General features: G+C 45.2%; 1 protein-coding gene across 1 annotated transcript in view; it reads right to left on the bottom strand.

Moving 5' to 3' along the window:
• UNC80 (unc-80 homolog, NALCN channel complex subunit) overlaps positions 1–25656 on the bottom strand; it is a gene marked incomplete at both ends in the record, with an annotated part of 145668 nt that overhangs the window by 115924 nt on the left and 4088 nt on the right. The window contains 6 exons of the mRNA XM_082284923.1: positions 9898–10159; positions 13695–13834; positions 14338–14411; positions 16225–16348; positions 18839–19137; positions 20021–20177. Coding sequence (XP_082141049.1) covers positions 9898–10159; positions 13695–13834; positions 14338–14411; positions 16225–16348; positions 18839–19137; positions 20021–20177 — 1056 coding nt within the window. The remainder of the gene's footprint in view (positions 1–9897; positions 10160–13694; positions 13835–14337; positions 14412–16224; positions 16349–18838; positions 19138–20020; positions 20178–25656) is intronic.

Here is a 25656-nt window from a genome sequence, read left to right as displayed (position 1 = left end):
AGATGAGCTTGTGAAGGCTCAGCATACAACGCCTTGTGTTGACAGAAAGGACAAATCTTAGCCTTTGGGAAGTGGCATTCTCTGCTCTGAACTAGCAGAGAGCATTGTGCGATGAGACTTAATATAAGAACAGCAGTAAAGTTCCTACAGTTGGCTCGGATGAACCAGAGCCCAGGTGCTTCTGTGTGTTGCACAGGTTTCAGTCCTCAAAGTTGTAAAGATGGGGAGCATGAGTTGGAAGATTTGGTGCCTGGAAGACCATTTCACTTCCTTCATCACAGCTGTTCTGCATAACAAATTGGAAAGCTGGAACAGGATTCTATTTTGATGAGTACAGCAAAAATACACAGGACTGACACAGAGGTTACAAATGCAATCAAACTCATCCTTCGAGAGAAACATGCCCTGGACAGAGTGCTCACTTTAACAGCTACAATGTACCCAGTGTAATTGCCAAATAGATTTAACAAAAAAATATTAGAAAAGAGCAATGGAGTCTTCTGCAAAGCAGTCTTTTGCAAGCAAAATAGCCTAGAAAAGCAAGACATAGCCAAGCATGTGAAAGGAGAGAAGTGTTTTACAGCATAAAGAGAAGAACCCGGGCAACTCTAGTGCAACCAGTGCCTGTGGAAGACAATACCATTCATACTGCCTCTGTAAACCACTGACTACACTCCCTGTTGCACTGGGAGCTAAACTTGCTAATATGCAAAACAACCAGGTTGTTATGAGCAAGAGCAAAGGGACAGCACATGCATGCAAATAGTGAAACACATCAACAGCAATATATTTCAATTTTCCCTCCAGGAGATGGTATTAAGGAGGGTTTTCTGTACACGCACAGCAATCCTATAAAAACTCCATGCACAGGTAGATTAAGATTGAATAGTAATCTTTATCACCTGGCCTTAATGGAGCTATGTCAAGCTTTTACAGGGATGAAACATGTTATAGAAATGACACTGAAATACAATACAATTTAAACAATATTGCTGCTGCTGAGCCCTTAGAACCACAAGTAACCACCAGCTATCATAATAGTGCTAAGAACATCTATAAAGTCCTGAGATCTAAAATTAACAGTAGTAATATTTACATAGTTTATGCTGGTCTTCTAGATTTTGAGCATCTGGGCTCTACTGGAGAAAAGATATTTCACCGTCCTTCCAGTCAAAATCTGTCAGAGCCCTAAAAGCAGTGATTTTAGGAAAATTACCAAGAATTCTGAGATTTCCAACTCAAAAAAAGACATTTGATAACAAAACGAACAGGTCTTTTCCTTGAGTGTGTCATAAAATTGGACGGCAAAAATAAAATCTCTGCTAAATTTTCTTAGGCAGTTCCATCAACTAAGTAAATCAGCATTTGCTGCTAAAAGCCTACATGACAGGAAAAGAGAGCACAACCTAAATGTAGCATAAATCCACAAGGAGATTAACTGGAACTGCAACTACATCCCCTTTTAATCCCTGGAACAGATGAACAACCCAAAAGAAAAAAATATTTAAGCTCAAACACAAAGATCTTTATTACACCAAGGTCAGGAGTACAGGGTTCATTGTCCAGCAAACAGGGAGCACGACTTGGCACCTATTAGGACAGTTTCTCTACTAAGAATTTTTTGGCAAATATAAAGGTTATTGCCTTGGTTTGAAAGACAGGTGTCTGTTAAGGAAGGTAGAAGCCTCCCTTGGAATGGCAGATGCAACCCCCTTCCCTCCGAGTCATTATAATTTTGAAATCAAGGGGCTTTTTAGGCAAAGATGTGGGAAATAGGAATAACAGTTCTTTGCTATTATATATCTATATGTGTATAACAAGTCAAACAAACAACAATAACTATGGCAGTAACAGAAAACAGAACCACAAACCCAGTGCCAGCCTTCTCGGCTGTCAGGCCCTTTCCCCTCGGGTGCAGTTCCGCTCGCAGCCGGCAGGGGCGCTGGCGGCTCCCGGTGAGCAGGGCAGGTGCGATGGTTCCCCCGCGGCTGCAGGGGGCGCTCCGGAGCGAGCTCGGGGAGCACGCGGCACTGGTGCCCTGGGATCCCGGGAAGGGATGGGACAAAGGCTTCACAAACCCCTGGGCAGCTGATCCCGGTGTCCGGCTGGACCCTCGGGAACAGCAGGCTGGAACGGCAGGGACGAGCACAAATCCCGGATGGCAGACGAGGTGTATCCAAACGGGGACCCCCCCCAGAGGTCTGGGCAGGCAGGGCGAGCATGGCTACAACGTAGTGAAGGCTCGAAACAACAGCGGGGCAGGGCTGGCCACGGCCCGGCTCCTAGCGGGGCAGGGAAGGCGGCTTTGGGATCCCGGGGCTTTCCAGCACAAGGAAAAGCAGCTGAAGAAAGCAGACTCCTCTCTGTCCAAACACTGGAGACCCAACTGCCCACACACCCAGGTGAAACAAAAAGGAGCAGCCAGGTCTTTTGTTTTTCTTAAGCACCCAGCTATTTGTTCCCCTAGTAACATGTATGGGGGGGGGAAATTCCTTTAACAGAAAAAAACCCCCCCAAAAAACCAGGAGAGCTCCTAAAAACCCCAACATTATCCACCCCGAATTTTTCCCATACTAACATGTTACATGAAACTTAACCCTTTTAGCCATATAAATACATGCATCACCCGAATTATATACATATATACATGCTGATACTGCTGTAAGTATAGAGCCATGGGTAGTTCACCCTAAAACAAGGTCCCCTTGAGGTATGCATCAGGTCTCTCCATCCTTTTGCATCACCCACCAGGTGCAACCTGGTCCCTGAGCGAAGACAACCCCACAGATGGGTTTGTCTTTGCTTGAGGCAGGATTAACCCAAATAGCTTTTCCAAGCATACCTCTCATGTGCACCACTGGAACCTTATCCCCGTCTGTTGTTTGTAGGGGTTCGGATTGGGCAGGGCCTGCTCGGCTAGTGGATCCTCGGGTGTTAACTAACCAGGTGGCTCTTGCTAAATGCACCTCCCAGTTTTTGAAAGTCCCCCCACCCAGTGCCTTCAAGGTGGTTTTAATCAGTCCATTACACCGCTCAACCTTCCCAGCTGCTGGTGCATGGTAAGGGATGTGGTACACCCACTCAATGCCATGTTCTCTAGCCCAGGTGTTTATAAGGCTGTTCTTGAAATGAGTCCCATTGTCAGACTCGATTCTCTCAGGGGTACCATGCCTCCAAAGGACTTGCTTTTCAAGGCCCAGGATGGTGTTCCGGGCAGTAGCGTGAGGCACAGGGTAGGTCTCCAGCCATCCTGTGGTGGCTTCTACCATTGTGAGCACATAGCGCTTGCCTTGGCAGGTTTGAGAGAGTGTGATGTAATCAATCTGCCAGGCCTCCCCATACTTGTATTTGGACCATCGCCCACCATACCACAGGGGCTTCACCCGCTTGGCCTGCTTGATCGCAGTGCATGTCTCACAATCATGGATAACCTGGGAGATACTGTCCATGGTTAGACTCACCCCTCGATCTTGTGCCCACTTATAGGTGGCATCTCTGCCCTGATGGCCTGAGGCATCATGGGCCCATCGAGCTAGGAACAACTCTCCTTTATGTTGCCAATTCAAGTCTATCTGGGACACCTCTATTTTTGCAGCCTGATCTACCTGTTTGTTGTTACGATTTTCTTCATTAGCCCGGCTCTCGGGGACGTGAGCATCTACATGACAGACCTTCACAGATAGCTTCTCTACCCGAGTGGCAATGTCTTTCCACTCCTCAGCAGCCCAGATTGGTTTTCCTCTGCGCTGCCAGTTTGCCTTATTCCACCTTTCCAGCCAACCCCACAGAGCATTGGCTACCATCCATGAATCAGTGTAGAGGTAGAGCTTTGGCCACTTCTCTCTTTCAGCTATGTCTAGAGAGCTAATTGGACGGCTTTGAGTTCAGCAAATTGGCTCGATCTACCTTCTCCTTCAGTAGCCTGTGCAACTTGTCGTGTGGGGCTCCATACAGCGGCTTTCCATTTCTGGCTAGTGCCTACAATTCAGCAGGAACCATCAGTGAAGAGGGCATATTGTCTTTCACTCTCTGGTAGCTCGTTACATGGTGGGGCTTCTTCAGCACGTGTCACCTGCTCCTCTTCTTCTTCAGAAGATAACCCAAAAGTCTCACCTTCCGGCCAGTTCGTAATTATTTCCAAGATCCCAGGGCGACTTGGGTTCCCAATTCGGGCGCGCTGCGTGATGAGGGCGATCCATTTGCTCCAAGTAGCGTCGGTGGCACGATGCGTGGAAGGAACCTTTCCTCTGAACATCCACCCCAGCACCGGTAGTCGGGGTGCCAGGAGGAGTTGTGCCTCTGTGCCAATTACTTCTGAGGCAGCCTGGACTCCTTCGTAAGCTGCCAAGATCTCTTTCTCTGTGGGAGTATAGTTGGCTACCCTCTGTAGCTTCGGCTCCAGAATCCCAGTGGTCGGCCCTGAGTCTCACCAGGCACCTTCTGCCAGAGGCTCCAGGACAGACCATTGTTCCCAGCTGCAGAGTAGAGCACGTTCTTCACCTCTAGTCCTGTCCTGACTGGGCCAAGGGCTACGGCGTGAGCGATTTCTTGCTTGATCTGGGTGAAGGCCAGTTCAGGGCCCCAGTGGAAATCGTTCTTCTTGCGGGTAACCAGGTAGAGAGGACTCACAATCCGGCTGTACTCGGGAATGTGCATTCTCCAGAAACCTATGGCACCTAGGAAAGCTTGTGTTTCCTTCTTGTTGGTCGGTGGAGACATTGCTGTGATCTTATTGATGACCTCAGTGGGAATCTGATGCTGTCCATCTTGCCACTTTACTCCCAGGAACTGGATCTCTCGGGCAGGTCCCTTGACTTTGCTCTTCTTGATGGCAAAACCAGCTTCCAGGAGAATTTGGATGATTCTCTCTCCTGTCTCAAACACTTCTGTTGTGGTGTTCCCCCACACAATGATGTCAACATACTGCAGATGTTCTGGGGCCTCACCCTCTTCCAGTGCAGCCTGGATCAGTCCATGGCAGATGGTGGGACTGTGCTTCCACCCCTGGGGCAGTTGGTTCCAGGTGTACTGCACGCCCCTCCAGGTGAAGGCAAACTGAGGCCTGCACTCTGCTGCCAGAGGAATGGAGAAGAATGCATTTAGCAATGTCAATAGTGGTGTACCACTTCGCTGCTTTTGAGTCCAGCTCGTACTGGAGCTCCAACATGTCCAGCAAGCACAGCAGCGCTCAGTGGTGGAGTCACTTCATTCAAGGCACGATAGTCCACAGTCAATCTCCATTCCCTGTCACACTTGCGCACAGGCCAGATGGGGCTGTTGAAGGGTGAGCGGGTCTTGCTGACCACCCCTTGGCTCTCTAGCTCACGGATCATCTTGTGGATGGGGATCACAGCATCTCGATTTGTCCAATACTGCCGGTGGTGCACTGTCGAGGTGGCAATTGGCACTCGTTGCTCTTCCACTTTCAGGAGCCCAACTGCAGAAGGATTCTCTGATAGTCCAGGCAGGGTGTTCAATTGCCTAATGCGCCCTCTGCCTCCACAGCAGCAATCCCAAATGCCTACCTGAGTCCTTTTGAGTCTTTGTAATAGCCGTTCCGGAGGAAGTCTATGCCCAGAATACACGGGGCCTCTGGGCCGGTCACAATCGGATGCTTTTGCCACTCCTTCCCAGTCAGGCTCACCTCAGCTTCCAAAAGGGTCAACTGCTGTGATCCCCCAGTCACCCCAGCCATGGAGACAGGTTCTGCCCCCACATGTCCTGATGGCATTAAAGTACACTGTGCCCCAGTATCAACCAATGCATCATATTTTTGTGGCTCTGATGTGCCAGGCCATCGAATCCACACTGTCCAGAAAACCCGGTTCTCCTGTGCCTCTTCCTGGCTAGAGGCAGGGCCCCTCTAAACCTCGTTATCATTCTTTCCCTGGGCGTACACGCTTGAGGTACCTTCAAGGGGATCCGACATATCATCCTCCCTTCTGTAATACCTGGCAGCTCGATCGCGGGAGGCTGAGGCTACCTTCACCTTAGCGGAACCCCCTCGGTTAGTGCCTCCCTCCTTGAGTTCACGCGCCCGCGCTGCCAGGACAGAAGTGGGTTTCCCATCCCACCTTCTCATGTCTTCCCGATGCTCGCGCAGGAAAAACCACAGCTCAGCTCGTGGGGTGTACCCTCTCTCTCTGGCAGGGGGACGACGGGCTCTGACTTGGGGGCCTGTGACTCGCACTGGTGCCACACTGATCTTCCTCATCTCCTCCCTTATTTCCTTCATCTCCTCTTTGAGGTCCTGGACCACAGCAGAGACATGAGCTTTCAGCGGACCATTGACCATACTGTCACAATTCCCGAGCTTGTTGGCAACAGAGCCCACTGTTTCTCGGTTATTGTCAGCATCAGTCGTTGCAATGAAGGTGGTGTACTGTGGTGGCCCTAGCTTTGCCAGGTTCCACATCATCTGTCCTGTGCACCTGACCTTATCGGGGTCATTATCATGCTGTCCATCCTTCCCAAAGGTACCTCTAATATCGCCACCTCTCTTAGCTGTTGGATCCCTTCCTCAAGTGTCTTCCACTGCATTCTATGATGGTACTCCTGCATTCTGTCTTTGTGAATGAACCTTTCTCTCACACTCCTTAAGAGCCGCTCCCAGAGAGAAAGGGGCCCTGGCTCCCTCACAAATATCTGGTCCACACCTGGGTCCTGGGTCAACGATCCCAGATACCTTGCCTCACCACTATCCAGTTGCACACCTGTGCCCATAAGGTCTCAAACCCGAAGCAGCCAGGTGGTATAAGGCTCACGCCCCCTTCGCACAATGTCGTTTCACATAGCACGGAGACTGTCGTACGACAGGGACTCAGTGATGATTTCTGGCTCTGGCTCTCCTGCTGGTTGTGAGGGCCCTGGCTGCCCATCATCATTAACTGGTCGTACTGATTTGGTCTTACACTTCCTCCTTTGCACAGGGGTGACTGCTGCTGGCTGTGGTTGTCCTTGTGGTTCAGCTGAAACCTGGACGGTTGTAACATCCATGGGTTCCACTGCTGCACCATCGGACTCACCCTCTTTGGGGCAGGGAGAGGGTTTTTCACTAGCTGAGGAGGTGTATTCCCTTAGCAATTGGCATATCTCCTGGCGCACCTGGCCCATCTCCTGGCATATCTCCTGGATCCCTGTCCTGGGTTGCAGTGTATTCTATTACCATCCCCATCAGCCGTTGAAATCAGGTGGGGCAGTGTTTCCTTGCCTCCTCCCCCCAGACTATCTTGCTGTTAATGGCCCATCATTGTCCTGCCGCATGACTCATAGATAACTCCCTCTGGACTATCATCTGTTAATGAGCCCAATCAACACCTGGCCTTATGACTCATTACCCCATTGTGAGATGCTCCACCCAGAGGGAGGAACCAAGCATCCCAGCGTGGATATAAGCTGAGGTTGAAAACCAGAGAGGAGACCTTTCCACTGGATTTCCAGAGGACAGGAGCTACACAGCCACCGGACCTTCTGAGGAAGAGCAGACCCTTTTCTACAGGATCACCGCTTCAGAGGACTGCAGCCATAATTCTAGCAGACTGCTACCACCACCCTGCCTAACAGGGACTCAGGTTGTATCTTGACTCTGTCAGTTTGAACCAGTGTTTTCTTTTAGTTGTTTTTTCTTTCCTTTTCTTTAAACTTCCCCATTAAATTGTTATTCTGACTTGGTGCCTCCCACTGGTTTGTTTTCAAACTAGTACAATCCCCTTCACCAGTACCCCCACCCAGTTCGGGTAGTCCATTTCTGAGGTGGGCTGTTGGGCGGTATCAGGCTGTGGGGCAGGGTCTCTAGTGTCTGGGGCTGGGTCAGGCTCTGGGGCTGGGTCAGGCTCTGGGGCTGGGTCAGGCTCTGGGGTAGGATCTCTAGTCTCTGGGGCTGGTGTCTGGGTAGTTATCCAAGCCAATCTCAGTTTATCCCTGGGTGATAAATAGAGTAGGCCTACCAGCACCAGTTGGTTAGTACTCAAATGGAATCTAAACCCTTCAAAAATTGGTGGGGTGGGCCCAAAGAACTGGTTGAGGGGTTGGGGGAAAACTTCCCCTGGTGTCATTTCCTCACAGAAGGTACCATTTTTAACATAACCCCCAAAACATGTGCTCAGTGTGTGATAGCCGTTTATCCATGCACCCACATTCTGGAGGAAGTTAAAAACCCATGAATTCCTCACCTTCTCAACCCATAGCGCAAGCTGGATAACAGCAATGGTAGCCTTAGTCAGAGGACCCATATTTAGGTAAGGAGCTGCAAAGGGGAAGAATATAGCCACAGCCACATGTCACCCGAACCAGGGTAAACTAGACCACGTAGTGCTGCCTAACAAGGTTCCAATATCCAGCACACAAAATTAAGTTATCCAGGAACTGTTATTCCTTTTTCACCTCTCCCTCTTAATGCCCTCAGGACCCACGGTTGGGCGCCAAGATCTGTCTTGGTTTGAAAGACAGGTGTCTGCTAAGGAAGGCAGAAGCCTCCCTTGGAATGGCAGATATAACCCCCTTCCCTCCGAGTCATTATAATTTTGAAATCAAGGGGCTTTTTAGGCAAAGATGTGGGAAATAGGAATAACAGTTCTTTGCTATTATATATCTATATGTGTATAACAAGTCAAACAAACAACCATAACTATGGCAGTAACAGCAAACAATCTCAAACCCAGTGCCAGCCTTCTCAGCTGTCAGGCCCTTTCCCCTCGGGTGCAGTTCCGCTCGCAGCCGGCAGGGGCGCTGGCGGCTCCCGGTGAGTAGGGCAGGTGCGATGGTTCCCCCGCGGCTGCAGGGGGCGCTCCGGAGCGAGCTCGGGGAGCACGCGGCACTGGTGCCCTGGGATCCCGGGAGGGATGGAACAAAGAAGCTTCACAAACCCCTGGGCAGCTGATCCCGGTGTCTGGCTAGACCCTCGGGAACGGCAAGCTGGAACAGCAGGCTGGAACGGCAGGCTGGAACGGCAGGGACGAGCACAAATCCCGGATGGCAGACGAGGTGTATCCAAACGGGGACCCCCCCCCAGAAGTCTGGGCAGGCAGGGCGAGCACGGCTACAACGTAGCGAAGGCTCAAAGCAACGGCGGGGCAGGGCAGGCCAGGCCACGGCCCGGCTCCTAGCGGGGCAGGGAAGGCGGCTTTGGGATCCCAGGGCTTTCCAGCACAAGGAAAAGCAGCTGAAGAAAGCAGACTCCTCTCTGTCCAAACACTGGAGACCCAACTGCCCACACACCCAGGTGAAACAAAAAGGAGCAGCCAGGTCTTTTGTTTTTCTTAAGCACCCAGCTATTTGTTCCCCTAGTAACATGTATTGGGGGGGCGGAGGGGGGGGGGGAAATTCCTTTAACAGAAAAAAAAAACCCCAAAAAACCAGGAGAGCTCCTAAAAACCCCAACAGTTATGCAATAAGAATAACAGCAGAAGAAGTAACAACATGAAGAGCTTTTGCTCACTGCCACTGTTTGCCAAGTCTAATTCAATATTTTAACTCAAGTGTTTGTCGGAAGTGTGCAATACAGTAGCAAATGCAGTTTCTTTTCTCTCATTTGAGGGAGTACACCAGAGAAGCTCAGTGGGTCCTGACCATTACACTGTAATAAAAAGGCATTGGTAACCATTTCTTCTGACAACTACATTAGTATATTCTCACACTAAAAACTAATATTATCCTAGTTCACCCTAGATTAATTATCCCCAATCAACACTCCAGATCTTAGCAGTTACCAGCTCTGACCCTCTGCATCAGATTCTGCCTCCAAAACACTCATTGTTCTCAGGGTCTATTTTTGAATCAATGCAAGTATCTGACCTCTGTGCAAGTGAGTCAAAGCTGTGCCTATCACTACTTGTTCAGCAATCACTTCATAGCATCACCACAAATGTAGTTATCTTCTTATTGATGGCAACTGCTTACCTGGGTTTTATGGGTGTTCACCAGAGAGGGTGCAGCAGCCACCATGGAGCTGCTGCGAGGCCTTGGCAAAGGAGTAATCTCTGGCTCGGGTGGCTTCTCTGGTTTTTCCTGTAGCATGTGCCTCAGTCTTTGCAGGTAGTACATCAGTGACCACTGTGTGCCCTCCTCAGACCAGTGTGGTTGCAGCAGGCAGCGCAGCACAGCCACATCGAAGTATGTAGCATAGCGAGACTTCTGGCATGGTGGAATCACCAAGGACACCCTGTTCCAAAAAGCAGGAGTAGATGTTAGTCATCAGACTCCTTAGGCCTTCTTAGATACGCGGCTCTCTGCATAAAGAACTGACGCTTTGAGACCAAGGTACCTAACTGAGGAAAGCATTATTGAAGAAACATAAGTGGGTATTTAGCTTTCAGTTCCCCAGAGGACTCCAGTACATGCTGTTAAGTGTTTTCTTGGATAGGGTTGCTTTCTTAAACTGTGATCTGAAGATAAGCCTCCAGTACCTGTGGTAACTGAATAATTTGCTCAGCAGGAAACAGAAAACCCTAGAGCATCTGCTGTTCTGATACTAGTAATATATACTTAGAAAATGGTTTACATTTGCACATGTCAGGCCTTACTTAAGAAAAAGCAGGCAAAGCAGCTAAGTTAGTTAACCCTTTAAGCTCATTAAATTGATTCCTATTATAAGTGAAAGTTACTGTTATGGACATTCTTTGCCGAGGTGTTCTAGAGAAAAGCACCTTTTTAAGCCCTCCCTATAATTTTCTTGCCCTATTAATTTCCCAATGGATTTTAATATGGAATTTCCTAAGTATTGTAGAAATTAATGCACACAAAAGCAACACATCTGTAGGGAGCATCAAAAATGAGAATCTAGAAATTTCAGATTTCAAAGGCATCATATGTCATTCATAGCCAATCTTTTTGCAATAAAATGCCCCAGACTTTATATTCCTAATCTTTTACACCACTTCTCTCCCAGAGGAGTACAAATGGCCTGATCTACCCTCTGTACGGTCACTATCTGTCAGGAGACAATCCATCAGAAAAGCAAGTGAAAGGGAGTCAGAGGAATGGGAATCACATGGCAAGAGAAGGTATGAAATCCTGGGGGTGGGGCAGGAACTCTGGAAATATTTTTTTTTTGTCTGCTGAATACATATTTTGAATGTTTCCATACTGTGTGAGAACACACATCTGTGTCCTGCTTATTTCTGGGATTTTGGGATTCTATAAAAATTAAGAATACTTTCATGCACTATATTCTCTGGCATTTGAGAATCATCACAAGAACATCAAGTTTGTGCTTTGTTTTTTGTTAAAAGCCATTTTTATTAACAACTCTGCAAAACAGCATGCAAAGAGCGTGGACAGGACATCCCCATCTCCAGCTAGGTAGCACCACATTCTAAACAGATGGGTCCAAGACCACACTCCAGAAAAGCCTTAGGGAACAGCAGCAGTACTGACCAGTGGGACCTCTGAGTGCTCAGTGAAGTGCATGTGTTAAGCACTTTTCTGGATCTCTGCCCTGTGCATCCAAGGCATGTATGGAACTGGCATAGGAGAAAGAAGTGTGCAATGAACATTGACACCAACTGGAATCACATGAACCCTGCTCCATCTTACATGCTTGGAAACAGGGAACAGGTGTAAAGGCTGGGCTTGGATCAACGCATGGATCTAGAGCTCAAAGCTGCAAGAGCTGATTTGCTGCCAGCCTCACAGGCCAATGCTAGAGGCACCAGCCTGTCTGTGTCAGCATATACCACACTATACGAAATACACAGATTCAAAGTTTCTCCCTTAGTGCTGTATTCCAGCTAAAAAGGCTGCAAGTTTGACAACTTTGAAATAAGCTGTTATAAAAACCTGAAAAACTGAATTAGGAAGGAGAAAACAATGCGAAATGGGAATATACTGTAACATTTTCCCCACAAACTTGATGTGAAGTGTGGTTTTGTCAAAGTCTAGGTTGTGTCACATAGATTTAGCCTGCAAAAACCTAGACATATACTCAAAGTATCCCAGCAAAGGAAATAAAACCCGTCATCCCAGGAGCAATTGTGAAAGGTGATTGCTCCCTGGTCTCTGGAAGACCCTGAGCAGTGTTTGGGCCTAAATAGTTTTTCATGCTCCCCTATCTGTGGCACAGGCAAACCTGAGGCATGGCACAGGCTGGAGCAAGGCATGATCTCCTTATGAAATATTTGTAACTCAAGTCATTCCTGCAAAGTCTATTTCCCAGGCAGCCTGTTCAAGACAGCAGCTGGATAAAGGGCTGTGGCTTTATTTGCTTCAGGGTTAAACTGTATCATCTCTATATGAAGAATTACACTGAGTGGAGGAGTGACAGCTAGGATCAGGACAAGCCATTTGTTTAAACAGTTTCTGAAGAACCAGAAATTAAACTCTGTACTTCATTTAGAGGAAAATCTAGCGCTTGTATAATCAGCTCATGGTTGCCTGCGGCTTCAGGGAAAGTGGAAATATAGCCTTCCTTCAACCCCTGGCCAAGGACAAAGGAATACTTTGGCTGTTGGTAAGCGGAGTAAACAACATTTGTTTCCCAGTTGTCTGTTGCTTAGCAACCAAAGCTCCCTGTACAGTTTTAACTCATTAATTAGTCCTGCAAATGAGGAGGCATAATGATGGTCTCTTCAAAGCCTGTCTGAAGCCTCATCCCCATGGCAACCACCAGACCCTGCTTGACGAATTGATCACCTGATTCGGTCTTCTTAAAAGGTTGCTTGTTTTTTTTTACAGCTGTGCACTCTCTGAGCAGTAGTGTTCACACATAGAAAGGCAGCTCTGTCCCCACCTTCAGTTTTACTGGCTCACATTAATACAAATCAAATAAAGATCCAGAACTGACAACAGGCTTGATAAAAAATCCCAAGGGAAACTTCCTGATGGGATGAGAGCCTTAACGAATAGCTTTTTCCTTTGCACCAGTGAAAGGATGCCCTGAGCTCCCATTTGAGAGATCAGAGCTGTTCCTAGATGATATCCAGAAAATCACTCCATCCTATACTTCTTCTGTCACTGTATTTCTCAAAAGAGATGCAACAGGACCAAAGTTTTCAGGAGAAGTTTAAGTGACACCCCTAAATCAATAGAGACTTAAAATTATAGCACTCCCTCTCCAAAATCTCTGAAAATACTCATCACCTTGATTTACTTTATGGCACTACTGAGTGTCCAGCACTACTGAAAATCTAGTTCTACCTTTATGTGCCCAAATCTAGATGAATTTATTGGCGCCAAGCTGGAAAATCCCAGCCTGAGCACTGCAGGACAAGCTGGAAGCATGTTTGCAAGGCTGTGCTTCTTTGTTATTCTGTTCCTTTGGGTCAGTAGTCTAAAGCCAGCTATGCAGCAGGATGCAAAGGAGGCATAATGAAAGCAAGGGAGAGAGGCTTGCAAAAATTCTTTGCTAGGGGGAAAGAAAATCTGATCAGAAGGAAACCAGAAAATATACCAGTTGCCTGAAGCTGAATCCAGCCTAGAAGGCATGAACCTGCTGGCTATTTTTTGAGCCTTTAATTATAAGAAATGAACATTCTAGAAAAGATAAAAGACTGTCCCAACAGTCCAGCTAGAGATTTCTCCAAAGAAAGCAGCACTGAGTAACAAGTGCTGCCACCTTTTTCATCACCCAGAACTGAGATTTGTTTGAATTAACAATTTGATACAAACATCCAGCACCCTCAGCATGGACAGACAAGAGTGCATTCAAGATTCTACCACTGAATCGCATGAGCCCAAGTTTCTGCTGAAGGTCTTTGTACCTGGGATGTGCAGTACCTCTCTCCTGAGAGGTTTGGGAGGATACACTTCCATCCAAGGAATTTCCAGGATGACATGCTGAAACAGAAGCCTTTGGAGGTAGAGAATCTGGCTGTGTTGTCTCACAAACCACCTGCAGTCCCTTTGGATTGGTGTAAAAAAGAAAACAGGTGTGTATAAATATATTTATCTCTCCCATATTAGTTTTATAACTGCCATTTGAGCTCAGACATGACCATTACTTACACTATAATACCATGGAAAGACTGATCAAGCCTGTGGCTTATTAATACAAGGCACTGTACAGTCAAAGGGTACATTGTACATTGTACAAGGCTCTTGCCCAGGAGAATGATTTGGGAGGGAAGGGACCTTAAAATCAAGCTCCAACCCTCCTGCCATACACAAGATCAGGCTTCCATCCTATAAGACAGGATAAGGCCAAGGACATCCAAATAGCTATACCCCATACCCTTTGGTTCCACAGCAAATAAAGTTGGGAGCCTTAGATGTGAAGAGCTGTGAATAACTGTAATTTCTGGAAATGGAATACTTTAGGGTGGAAACTGCAAGCTCTCTTTCAATATTTATTACCCCTCCCTCAGCACCTCATTCAAGCTTGTCAAACCTTAGCATAGAATTTACCTCAGTACGTCCACTGTCCAGATTAGGGGATTCACAAGTCACGCTCTGATTATTCGTGGGAGAACTCCTCTTGGCTGAGAAGATAAGTCAAGGCAGGACATTACAGAAAACGCCTCCTACATTATAATGCACTTATTATAAAATATTATAATACAAGGATAAGCCAGACAACAAAACCAGCATCTATCTGCTGCAGACTTCCTAGGCACTAGTCACAGCCATAAAAAGAAAATATGACTGGCTTAGTTTTTTCAGTTTTCTCCATTGTGTTGTCAACAACACTGTCTACTGAAAATCTCTATTTCTTTAAAATTAAATTTGAATATAAATTTCATCCTAAATCCATTTTCCATCCATTGTGTTTTCCTGTGCAGACTAGTGACTTTTATTTTGGAGTCCTTCATCCCATTTGTACATATATTCAGGTCCTTTTCTAGGTTACATCACTCAGAGTGTATTGTGATTTCCAATTTGCCAAATGCCTTCAGCACAGGAAATACATGGACGTCACACAGAAAGTCTGATCTGTAATACAAGGGCATCACACAGACTAGGATGACAAGTCTTGAAATCCTGTTGAAAGTTGTGCAGATACGACTTTAAATCACACCGACTCCAAAACAAATATTGCAAAGCTTCTTCATAAGATTTTTAAAATTTGTTGTTTGGAGGAAAATTTAAGTAAATTTCACTTTCTTTTTTCCCAGTTTGAAACAATGCTAAGATAGCAGCATCTAAAGACATAAAAGACCTCATCCCAATTAGTATTTCTGTCCTGCTGAAAAAACTTTCAAAATGTAATGGAGCATTTTTCTTTCAGACTTTACTCCTGAAGTTATTTTTAGGGACTTTCTGACCACACACAGACCTATAGAAAAAATTCCAATAGTCAAAGAAAACTTAGGACTAATTCCCTTTGTTAGTGCCAGGGCTGAAATACTATATTTTAGTTCTAGAAGTTGAAGCAGAGGGATGAAGAGCATGATGTCAAAGACTGTTTTAAATCATTTGGAAGACTTGCATCTTTTTAATTCTGGACTGTCCCAGTAGATCTACAAAGTCTTCAGAACAAAATATGACATCTAAAATGACCCATTATCAGAAGAATCTAATTTTGTGAATTACATTTTCACTATGGTTAAAATTATAGCTCCATGCTTTTGAGAACTGGAAGCAATGCTACAGCAGTTTACCCCGCTCACTTTCAATTCACTACCTTGCAGGAATTACAAAAAACTGTTGTCTAAAACATAACAGTAAAAAAGTTTCTTTAGGACTAGGCCAGACAAAAAGACTTGGAAGCCAAAGCTTTGGAAGCCTAAGCACCCAACTCCAGTCTCACTATGGCTGAAGCACAAAGGAAGAGCAACTCTATCCAGTATGAAAAAATGAATTTACAACCTAGGCCTTCATTGGACTCTCTTGAAACTACCTTTTCTAATTTCATAACATGCTGGAAATCAAATTTTAAATAGTAGAAGAACCACCTGTGTGCTCTTCACTGTTCATTTTTGTCCAGTGCCAGTTTGGGAAAGATTTCCTTGCTCATGTCAGGCTACAGAGAGATACTGTCTTTGCCCTTCTAAGCAACTAAGGAAGTTAAGGCTAACAGAAATTATATGAGGCTGACAGAAATTGTAACTCTACTGAAAAGTTATTAATTTCCTATTTGTGATGGTTCTCCCATCTCCTATTTAATTATTATGCAAATGTCAGTTGACTCTGAGGGGAAACAACCTTAAACTACTCTAAGGTTTGACTAGTTCCTGAAGGATCAACATATTCCTTCATATACAATGGCTAGAGAATGTAAGGGCAGCATCAGGCAAACAAAGGGAAAGGTTTCCCATATCTCAGGAGCTACATTACCATAGCAAAGTCACAGACCTGTAACAATGTTCCTGATGGGTTTTACAAGAGCATTGAAGGCAGAAACTTCAGGCTGCCTGTGTTCCCACATTGGCTGCCAAATAACAAGGCCACTAGCCAACCGGAATGTCAGGTCAGACTCCTAAAAAGAAAAACATGTTTTTTCAGTTGTTTCCAGTCTATGAAGACTGTCATTTCTCCGATACACAGAAATAAGTGATACCATGTGCAGTTCTCCAATCAGTATATGCTAACTCAAGGGCTACTGACAATACTCAGCAGGCTCAATACATGTCAAAAATCATGGGGAAATTTCAGTACAAAAATATACAATTTTTTTTTCCAAATGAAATTTCTCTTCTAGTTAATGAACCCTGTTTCTCCCAGGACATTAAGTGGTAATAGAAAAGGCCATTCCTGTCACAAAGTATCTCTCTTAATTATACACAACCACTTTATGTTTAGCATTTAAGCTCAACTTTGAGATTTACACACCTTCTTCCCCAAAGAATAAGAATACTAAATATTAAAGCATTACTTAGAAATCGAGGAAACATGTAACAGATTTCTATGAAGTAGTGGTATATACTACTGTTCTCATTAGCATTGTTAGTACCTGAACTCTGTCAATACATAGAGACACTGCTACTATTTACACTTGTGCTATCACTATTTTACATATGCAAGCAGCTAAAATCATATAAATTAGTACACAAGTAAATCTTAGGAGGATCAAGGTGCAGCTATGCACTTACTTCACCTAAGGTCAGATCTACATTTAGGAGACACAGATGTCACTACAGCCCCAGCTATCCCCATCTGGCAAACAAACATGGTAAAAGCAGTTTTGGTGGCATAATTATAGGTGCACAACAGTCTCCTACTGACATAGCCCCAGATGCCTTGGCAATTGGAATGGATGATGCAGACAGAGCTAAAGGAATGGTAGGAACCAACTTCTTGTAGCTCTCCAGCCCTTCTCTTCCCTACCCTCTGTTAGTGCTCTCTCATCATAATCAACTCACAAGTTTGGCTTAAACTAAGCTTTGTTTTATTTACTGTTTTTACTAATAGTGGCTTGCAAGGCTTTAAGACCTGGTAGCAGTAACACTGCATTTTCACTTTGCACTCCTAGCTTGTGGTGACATGCCAACACTTCCACCTGCAGCTATGCAGTTACAGAATTACATGCATCCCCCAAAGCCTGATTTAAAAACACTTTGCTCAAGACACAAATCCTCCCAGAAGTTCGTAATTCAATAATTTAGGTCTGTCTATGCAAATGTGTCATCTTCCTTAATCCCATGCATTACTTTGGTTACTTGATCAGGTAGTATCCTTCCCCTGAGACTTACAAGTGACACAGAGAGGACAAAGCTCACTTAGTGAACTAGTTACATGCCTCATTTAACTTCTTTCCTGCACTTCGTTTTGATGCCAAAAATGTGCATGTTTTAATGGGCTCTTCAATGTTTATCACCACAGTATTCCAGAGATCTCAGGAATTTTTAAGATAAACTTGAGATACTGTTATTAACCTCATCTTGTAAACAGCACGCCAGAAAGATTTTTATAAAAAATTGGAACTCCAATCTGTAATAGCAAAGATCTACGTTCAGTTTCATTTCATTTATTCAAACGGCAGCCTGCATTTTTTGTATAGTGCTTGGAACAATTCAGTATTTCCTCCTGTGCTGTCCCAGTGGCCTACAGAGAACTAGCAAACAAGTATGCAAAATTTGGACTAAATAAATTTAACACTACTGTACAGTAACTCAGTAGCAGAAGTTAATAAAGAATCTAGTTCTCCAGTCTTGCTTTCACCTGCCTTAATCAAAAGACTATCCTGTATCTCCTGTTCCTTCTTACCTTCTTCAACTGTTGCAGCTTAGAAGGCAGTATTAGAACAGATAACAGCCCCATCACTTCATGACTTTATAGCCCTTTTTTCAAGGACTTGCTCTTTTCTGAGGCCTAGCTGGAAACATAAAGGCTAAATGGCAGCCTCCTAGAGGCAGGAGTCACCATGCAGAAAAAGTCTTTTCATCACATCACTCTGCAAAGCTGATGCACTCAGCATAAAATTAACAGAGGAACCCCAGTAGACAGGAGGCCTGCAGCCTGCTTCATACTTCAGAGCAAAGGAATGTTCCATTGCCTCTGCCACTGCCATGCTTAAAACACCGTCCGGGTAATTAGCATCAAGATGATTAGCAATGACAACAACAAATCCCAGTGGCAGCCCCAAGGTGGAATTCCTGAAAATCTAGCAAGGCATTTCTGAGCAATGGTTGAGAATCACTGGAGCAAGTTAAAGCCCACTATCCTTTCTGCAGTTTTCAGTATCCCAGAGACTTCACAGGGGCCACATATCTTTGGCATTCCCAAAGGCTAAAAGTGGCTCACTTCATATTTTTTTGTCTTTGTGCCTGCCTAATGCTGTGGTGATTGTTCATGTCACTGGAAGGATTTCTTCTCAATGGCAGCAGTATTCTGCCAGCTTGATAAAACATTGCCAGTAGAACCCCAGTGTACACTGTAGGCTGAATTAACTAACAATCACAAAGGCAGAATCATTCCTTTCCTGCTTAGAGCTGTCTCCACACAAGAACCCCATCAGTGTACCACTTACTTTAATCCTGTGGACGAGGGGAGCAAAGAGGAACACAAATAGCTCTACTGTGGCCATGGAATTCTGGAAGACCTTCCTTCTGTTATTCTCCTCCTCATCAGTCATGACGCTGGGCCAGGGACGTCCTGGTGATCCTTGGTTTATAGCCTGGTGGATAAAGGCACTACTGCTCCCTCCCCAACTAGAGCCTCTCTCTCCTCCAAATCGGTCATTGCTGCAGTCTTGAGGAGCCTCCAGCAGCATCCAGTGAAGAGTGTGAAGAAGCTTTGTTTCAGCTACTCCAAGCTTATCCTGATGCCCTGTGTGGAAAAATGCATCACAGTATCTCACAGGGTTTCAGTTAATGATACTGTTGAGATTGTTTTAGAGTCGCACTGGAGGCTGGACATCCAACTCCCGGATAAGCATTTGAAAATTAAAATTCTACAACTAAAAGCACCAGCATTCTGTCTCATTATGTTTGAAACCTCCTAAATCAGAAGCCTCCATTTACTTCACAGCATTTGGAGTTCCGTCTCTGCAATGTCAGCCACAGGGCATGGACAGCAGCATGGACATAGAGTAGTCCCAAAAGAAACTCACTCAACAGTCTGGTCTGTTTGACTTTGTTGAATAAGACAAAATGCCAGTGAGCACTGCAAGGTGCCCAAGCTATACCTTGTTAGTGTTCCCTACTGGCATTCCTGCTGAAATCAGCACAAAAGTAAGTAAATTAAGTTGGATTTGGATTTGCCTCTACTGTCTGATTGACTATCTGCTGCGAGTCACATACATTGGTCTAAATAAAAAGAATAATAGGACGAAAAAAACCCCAAAACTGAAGATATTAAAAGTTCCTGCTGCAACTGATCACTGCAGCATGCCTTCAAAGAAATACGTATTCCTTCAAGGAACCCATGGCTGCTGGATGCTAAAGCAAGTTCTATTACTGCTGGTAAATAGCTAGCAAAATGTCATGAACTACTCTGACTCTTTAGCTCATTAGACCACTAACTTTACTGGGGAAGCTTTCACAGATTACCATTCTATAAATGAGAAAGACAATTGTCAAGAAAGACAATCCCCAGAAGAAACTACATAGAATTCTAAGGATTTAGAATTATGTTTGCACCCTGAGCAGCAATCTGTCATATTTTAACTGATAACTTCAGTAATGGAAAACAACCTCACATGAGCACTAACCTAGCTTATTCCGGTTGGAAAGCAATGTTGCAGTGCAGTGCAACACATGAGGGAGCGCAGCTTGGACAAGTTCCCAGCGAGAAATGCTCTGGATGGCTTCAGAGAGAGCTGGAGAAAGGCCATGCAGCTTGTTTTCTACCAAAACTCTTTCAAAAGACTGAAAGTAAGAACAAAGAAAAAAAGACATTGTGTCTACTTCTGCACACTCCTTCCACTACATTAACATTCTGTTTTAAAAACCTCTAATCTCTAATTGTACAACTACAGCACATCTTATAATATTTTTCCTGAAAAATACAGACCATAACGAAAGCTCAGTAGACATATGGACATACTTGACTAAGAAATGAATGGACCATGCAATATATTTTCTGCAATAGAAGAGAATTGAATCCAGTGTCATCTGTATATTAATAAGTGCTGACATCAAGCCAGACTTGCAGCTGTGCTGGGTAAAGCCAGTAATCCTGATTTACAGTTTTGCTGGGCATGCCAGTAATCCTGTTAGAAGTTACAGGAATTAGGAAAGCCTGTATTTGTGGAGCTGAGTGCTGGATACTCTTAAACACATGTGCTCTTTCAGTTTAGTGTAACATAAAGGGCAACTCTCTAAAGGCATATGGGCCTTAGGAAATGTTTTCCCACCCTGTCACAAAAAATTATCAGTGTACAAAATTTTTTGTTGAGCTATGATGTAATAGTTTTGTGAACACTTACAGAGCTGATGGCTGCAGCAAGTTCATTATTTCCACATCAAGCATCACAAAATAAGGCTATCTGCCTCTAAAATCCCTAAGAAAGCTCCTTATTGCTAGTTGCTCCCAGCGTTTCAATAAATTGTTGCTCTGATCAAAGATCTCATCATAGGTTACAAGTGCAGTTATATTCAGTGGTGGCCAGTGAGCCTATGTTACAAGGGATAGAGAGTTCTCAGTAAGACAATTCCCTAGTACCACAAGAACCTCTAGGTTACGGTGACCAGAAAGGCTTCTCCCAGGATGCATTGTTCTGTTATGGTAATCTATCCCAGTTTGGATTCCCTGGTTGGCTGTTAGCCTCTGCCCCCTCGCTGCTCCCCTCCCTCGCTTCCCCATAGGTCCCTGTTCCCTAATCCCGCCTTTTTCCCACCCCCGGATAAAACCCTGACTTCTCCATTGTTCTTGTCTTTGCCTCGGGAAACCTTCACAGTGTAGAAGCAATAAACTGCTCCTGTGGAACGCCATGCAAAGAACCTTCCCATTTCTTTGCCGTCAGCTTTATACTGAAGCTATCTGTGCGTTTGTGTGTGCACGCATGTGTGAGTGTATTTAGCAGATTTAGCGGCTTAGCTGTGGAGACGCTGTTTAGAGATCATTGCACATTGCACTCCGGCACAGGACCCCACAGAGCCAGAGGGCTTAGTAATAATATTCCTTCACTGAAGTACCTATAGCAAAGATAATGACAATGCATATCCTTGCCATAAACCAGCTTAGCCTCATGGCTACCTATTTGCTCACAAGCTGTTTCACCGATTTTATCAAGCTCTGGGCAAACAAGTAACTGTTGCCCAAAAGATGTTTCAAAGACCCTCATTCCACATTCATAAAGCTTATCCTGCAACACTAGTCATACCAATTTTTTCCTTTTGAGGAAAATTGAGGGGGTGGTCATAAGAACAGACTTAGTTACAAAGAAGAGCAAAATGAGCATGTCAAAACATGCTCTCCTGAACGAGCAACCACTCCCAAGCATGGCATGCTAACTTGTGGTAACAGGCACTCTCCTGCCTGTCCCAGCAGCTGGGCACACTTTTTCTCTTGGTTTGTGGCCCTGTTTGCTGGTGTGGGCAGACACGAGCTTCTCTACCAAGAGGCCAGGTGTCCTGATGCAAGCATTGTGCTGCACCACTGTAGTTTTACGGCATCCAGTTCTGCTCTGGCCAGCATGGAGGCACAGAAACATGCATCTATCCATTATACAGGACTAAGACTATGCCAACAAAACGAACCCTGAAATACTGTCAATAACCATCAGAGCTACCAACAAATATCAGTGTGCAGAAGGCCACACTAGAAACCCCAGGTTGCAGTCAGAAAATGTAATACACTTTCCTTATGGACCAATGGCTGAAATTGGAGGGCATTTGCTGTAATATGTGAAAAAACCATTGTCTGCCTGAGGATTAGTCAAAAATCATGTGCAATGGATCACGTTTTCAGCAATCTGTGTTTCTTAGCAGCAGGAGTGGATAACCTGCCTACCAGGGAAGGGATGCTTCAAGTCACTCTTACAACAATCTGCTGGGGGCCACAGTGTCTGAAAGGAAAACAGTCTCTTCCTTTCAATCCTATCAGTTCAGTAATGGGAGCAAAATGAAGGGATAGCTGATGCTTAGAAAGCCTGGACAGGCCAGGGAGCAAAGCACCCATAGTAAGGCCTAACTATTCTGTTCAAGTCAGGATTCACAGTAGCACTCTGAGAGCACATTAGTATAAAGACAAGAGATTTAGAATCAGTATCCCAGCCAAGGGATTACTACAGAACAAAAGGGGGGGAGTAAATGCAGCAAAGTATCCGCAGAAGCAGAACAAGGGGTGCATGGTTACAAATACCACAAAGTTTGAAAGAGCCACTGAAAAACACAAGGTTTTACTTATTTTTATCAAAATGGGACAGGGACCACTCCTTACTCGTTGCTCCAGCCCACACACTCCTATTTCCACTCATCCATCAGCTTTGGGGCTCACTGAATCCTTCACTCAGCCAAGCTAAGACTCTACAAAGCCAAAAGGAAGGCCAGCATAGAGGTAAGTGGTTCCTACCAGGTTAGTGAGCTGAATTAGCTCACCAAAAGGCTGCCAAGCACCAGTGCTGACCAAGGCTTATTGAATCGAATGATCTCACCTCCAGTACAAAAGCCAAACCATAACCTCACACTTCAGTAGAGTTGACAAAGCTATTCAGTTTGCAGGGCAAGGGGAGAAAAAAAATCACTGCAAGCACCATCATTATTCTGAAGTGTGACAGAAGACACATTGCTGTTCCCTGGCTTTCCATTCAAGGTCTCATTCCTGGGTACTTCAATGGCATCAGGTAGAAAGTTCCCCAGCAATTGCCTTCTGCAAGCTCCGACCCACAGTCTGCCTGCTTCAGAAACTCAAGAGGCAGCTAAGGAGGTTGCCATTTTATCTTTAGATTGGGCTTGTATTTATCATAACATTTTGGGCTTCTGAGCCCTCGTGAAGATTTCCCTTGTGGCTAGCCACCAGATTCTTCTGTTCTTTCCTGGCCTGAGCAGAAAGCTAAATATTTCTGTACCACAATGGAAGATTAGCTTCTGGAATAGCTTATGTGATCACATGCATCTGAGACATAAGTACTGTATGTTGCCAGAAAAACGCAAACACAAAAGCTGCTCTATGGAAACCATTGAGTGTCCATGCCTGCTACAGGCACTGCCTGGTACAAAACTGCTATTGTGGATGTACTGTCAGCACACCAACTAATTGGCACTAAGCCCCACACTGATAACTCACAAGCAAACCAACAGGAACATGCAGTTCTTTGGACAAGTGTTCCTGTGGAATTTGCCTGGAGTTCTCCATAAAGGTGCAGCTTCTGTCTATACCAGATATTCAAGATGCAAAGTCCTGTGTTGCTCCTGGAGAGCCTCCTTTTCGGTCTGCTATGGCTCTACTCTGTCAGGACCTGCTATAGGGAATATATAGACATTGGTGCAGAAGACCTCATTTTCACCCTGCATGAACTAAGCAACTGCTGCTACAGCTGAGAGGAGTTCCATGCTTAAAATAAGAAGGCTGAATGAGAATGTCTGAACAATAAGTAACTGTAAGTGAGTCAGAAGACAGGCTGTCATACTGTCAGGCTATGGGTATGTCTAGAGCCACAGCCTCAGGGCTCAGGGCTGCAGCTGGGCTAAGAAAACAGCTACCTACTTATAGCAGGCTTGTTCATGCCTGCAACATCCCCCACACCAAAGGCAGATGAAGAACATCTGCCAAGGGGATAGTAAGGAAAGTCAGTGCCTTGGCTGGAGAAACAGTCCCTTTCAGCAGTGCTCTGTGTATGTGTTCAGCTCCCTCAGGACCACTTACACTAGCATTTTTCCTTTTAGCCTAGTGGTGACAGCTGTTTCCCAGGGAGCGGCAGCCAGCCTTGTCTGGCTGCCTTCCCACTGCTGCTGTTCTCCTTTTACCTTCATTTCTACCATGAACCAAAGGCACTGCCAAATACCTTGTGACCAGGATCAGCCTGTGTGCCACTGTCTGCTCTGTCCTGTACTTCTTGTCTAGGCATCTTCAGGCTATCTGTTCCCATTCCAGCTGCATTTTTGCTGGGCTTTGTCATGGTTTCCTAAACAGCTTTGCTTGAGTTGCATGAACTTCCCCTGCTCTAAGCCCAGGGAAGCTGTACTTGCAGTGAATTGCCTAAGGCAGGAAGAGGTCAGCCAGCAGTTGACTGAGGGTGCCCAGAGGTTGCCAGGGGTTCCCAGAGGTTATCTTGGGAAGCTCAGCACCTCCTGTTACATCCTCTCAGGAGTGCCAGGGAGTATCCCAACAGATTTGCACATGAAAAAAAAAAATAATTAAAGAGCAGGGCCCAGTGCTTAACCCAGTGCATGTTCAGAAGGACCATGGCAGAAACACAGAGAAATGGTTAGTGCTTCTTGAACTGCACTTGAGTCCTTGGTGGGGACCTTACTGCCCTGTCATTACAAAGCTCAGTCTCCATCATGGAGGAAAGCTGAGACCACTGCTGAAGTCACTTCAGACTGACTGGAAAGAGCTGAAAGTACAGACAGAAAGGCAGGTCCACTGAATAAGGAAGAATTCCTAGAAAGATCTAGGAACCTAGGAGTTCATAGCACAAGGGATGGTTAAGACTCCATTTTTTACTAAACAAAGCAATAGTATAAACATTCACAAGTAATGAAACACAGATGCCAAACATTTTACTTACAGAAATTCAGTTTTCTGCAACCATGTCCATTAGCTGGATAAAATAAACATGGCCTTTTTCTGAACTTTGTTCCGTATCTATACTTTAATTATTCATAATAGCAAAACATGTAATTACATTTTTAAAAACAAGCAAAAAAACAAGCTAACAAAAAAACCCCAAACAAACTGTCTTGGTTTGAGACCAATTTGGAGGAAGCTGTTCGAAATGAACGTCCCTCTGTTAGAAGGCAGTTTTCAGCAGCCCCTCCCCCACCAGGTTTGCAAAGAAATTCCTTGGAGGAAAGTGGGGGGAAAAAAAAAAAAAAAAAAAAAAAAAGCTGTTTATTTAACAAGTAAAGTGCATGCAGGCATGGAAAAAAGAATGATGTTAAATAATAAAACCTCTCACTGTGGAGAAAACCTGGTGAATTCAGAGTCCTTTGTAGGTGTGGCTCTGCTCTCTCCCCGGAGCTGGGGTTTGGCATGGGCCCCCGGGCTGCAGTGTACAGCCTCCTGGTGATGTTCTGGTGTTGCTGAACAGTCCAGAAGAGAAAAAGAAAACGCCGAAGTCCCAGGGAAAAAAACCCCAACTTTCTTGCTTCAGCTAGCAGGCTAGCTAAAAAGCAAAGAAGTTTAACTCTCCGCCTCTCTCCTGGTAAACAGAGCCAAAAGCTGGCTAAAAGCAGGAAGGTG

Source organism: Coloeus monedula (assembly GCF_965178545.1).
Source record: "Coloeus monedula genome assembly, chromosome: 7".
In the NCBI taxonomy this organism is placed as follows: domain Eukaryota; kingdom Metazoa; phylum Chordata; class Aves; order Passeriformes; family Corvidae; genus Coloeus; species Coloeus monedula.
The sequence above is the reverse complement of the archived record's forward strand: the minus strand, read 5'-3'. Positions and strand labels throughout refer to the sequence as shown.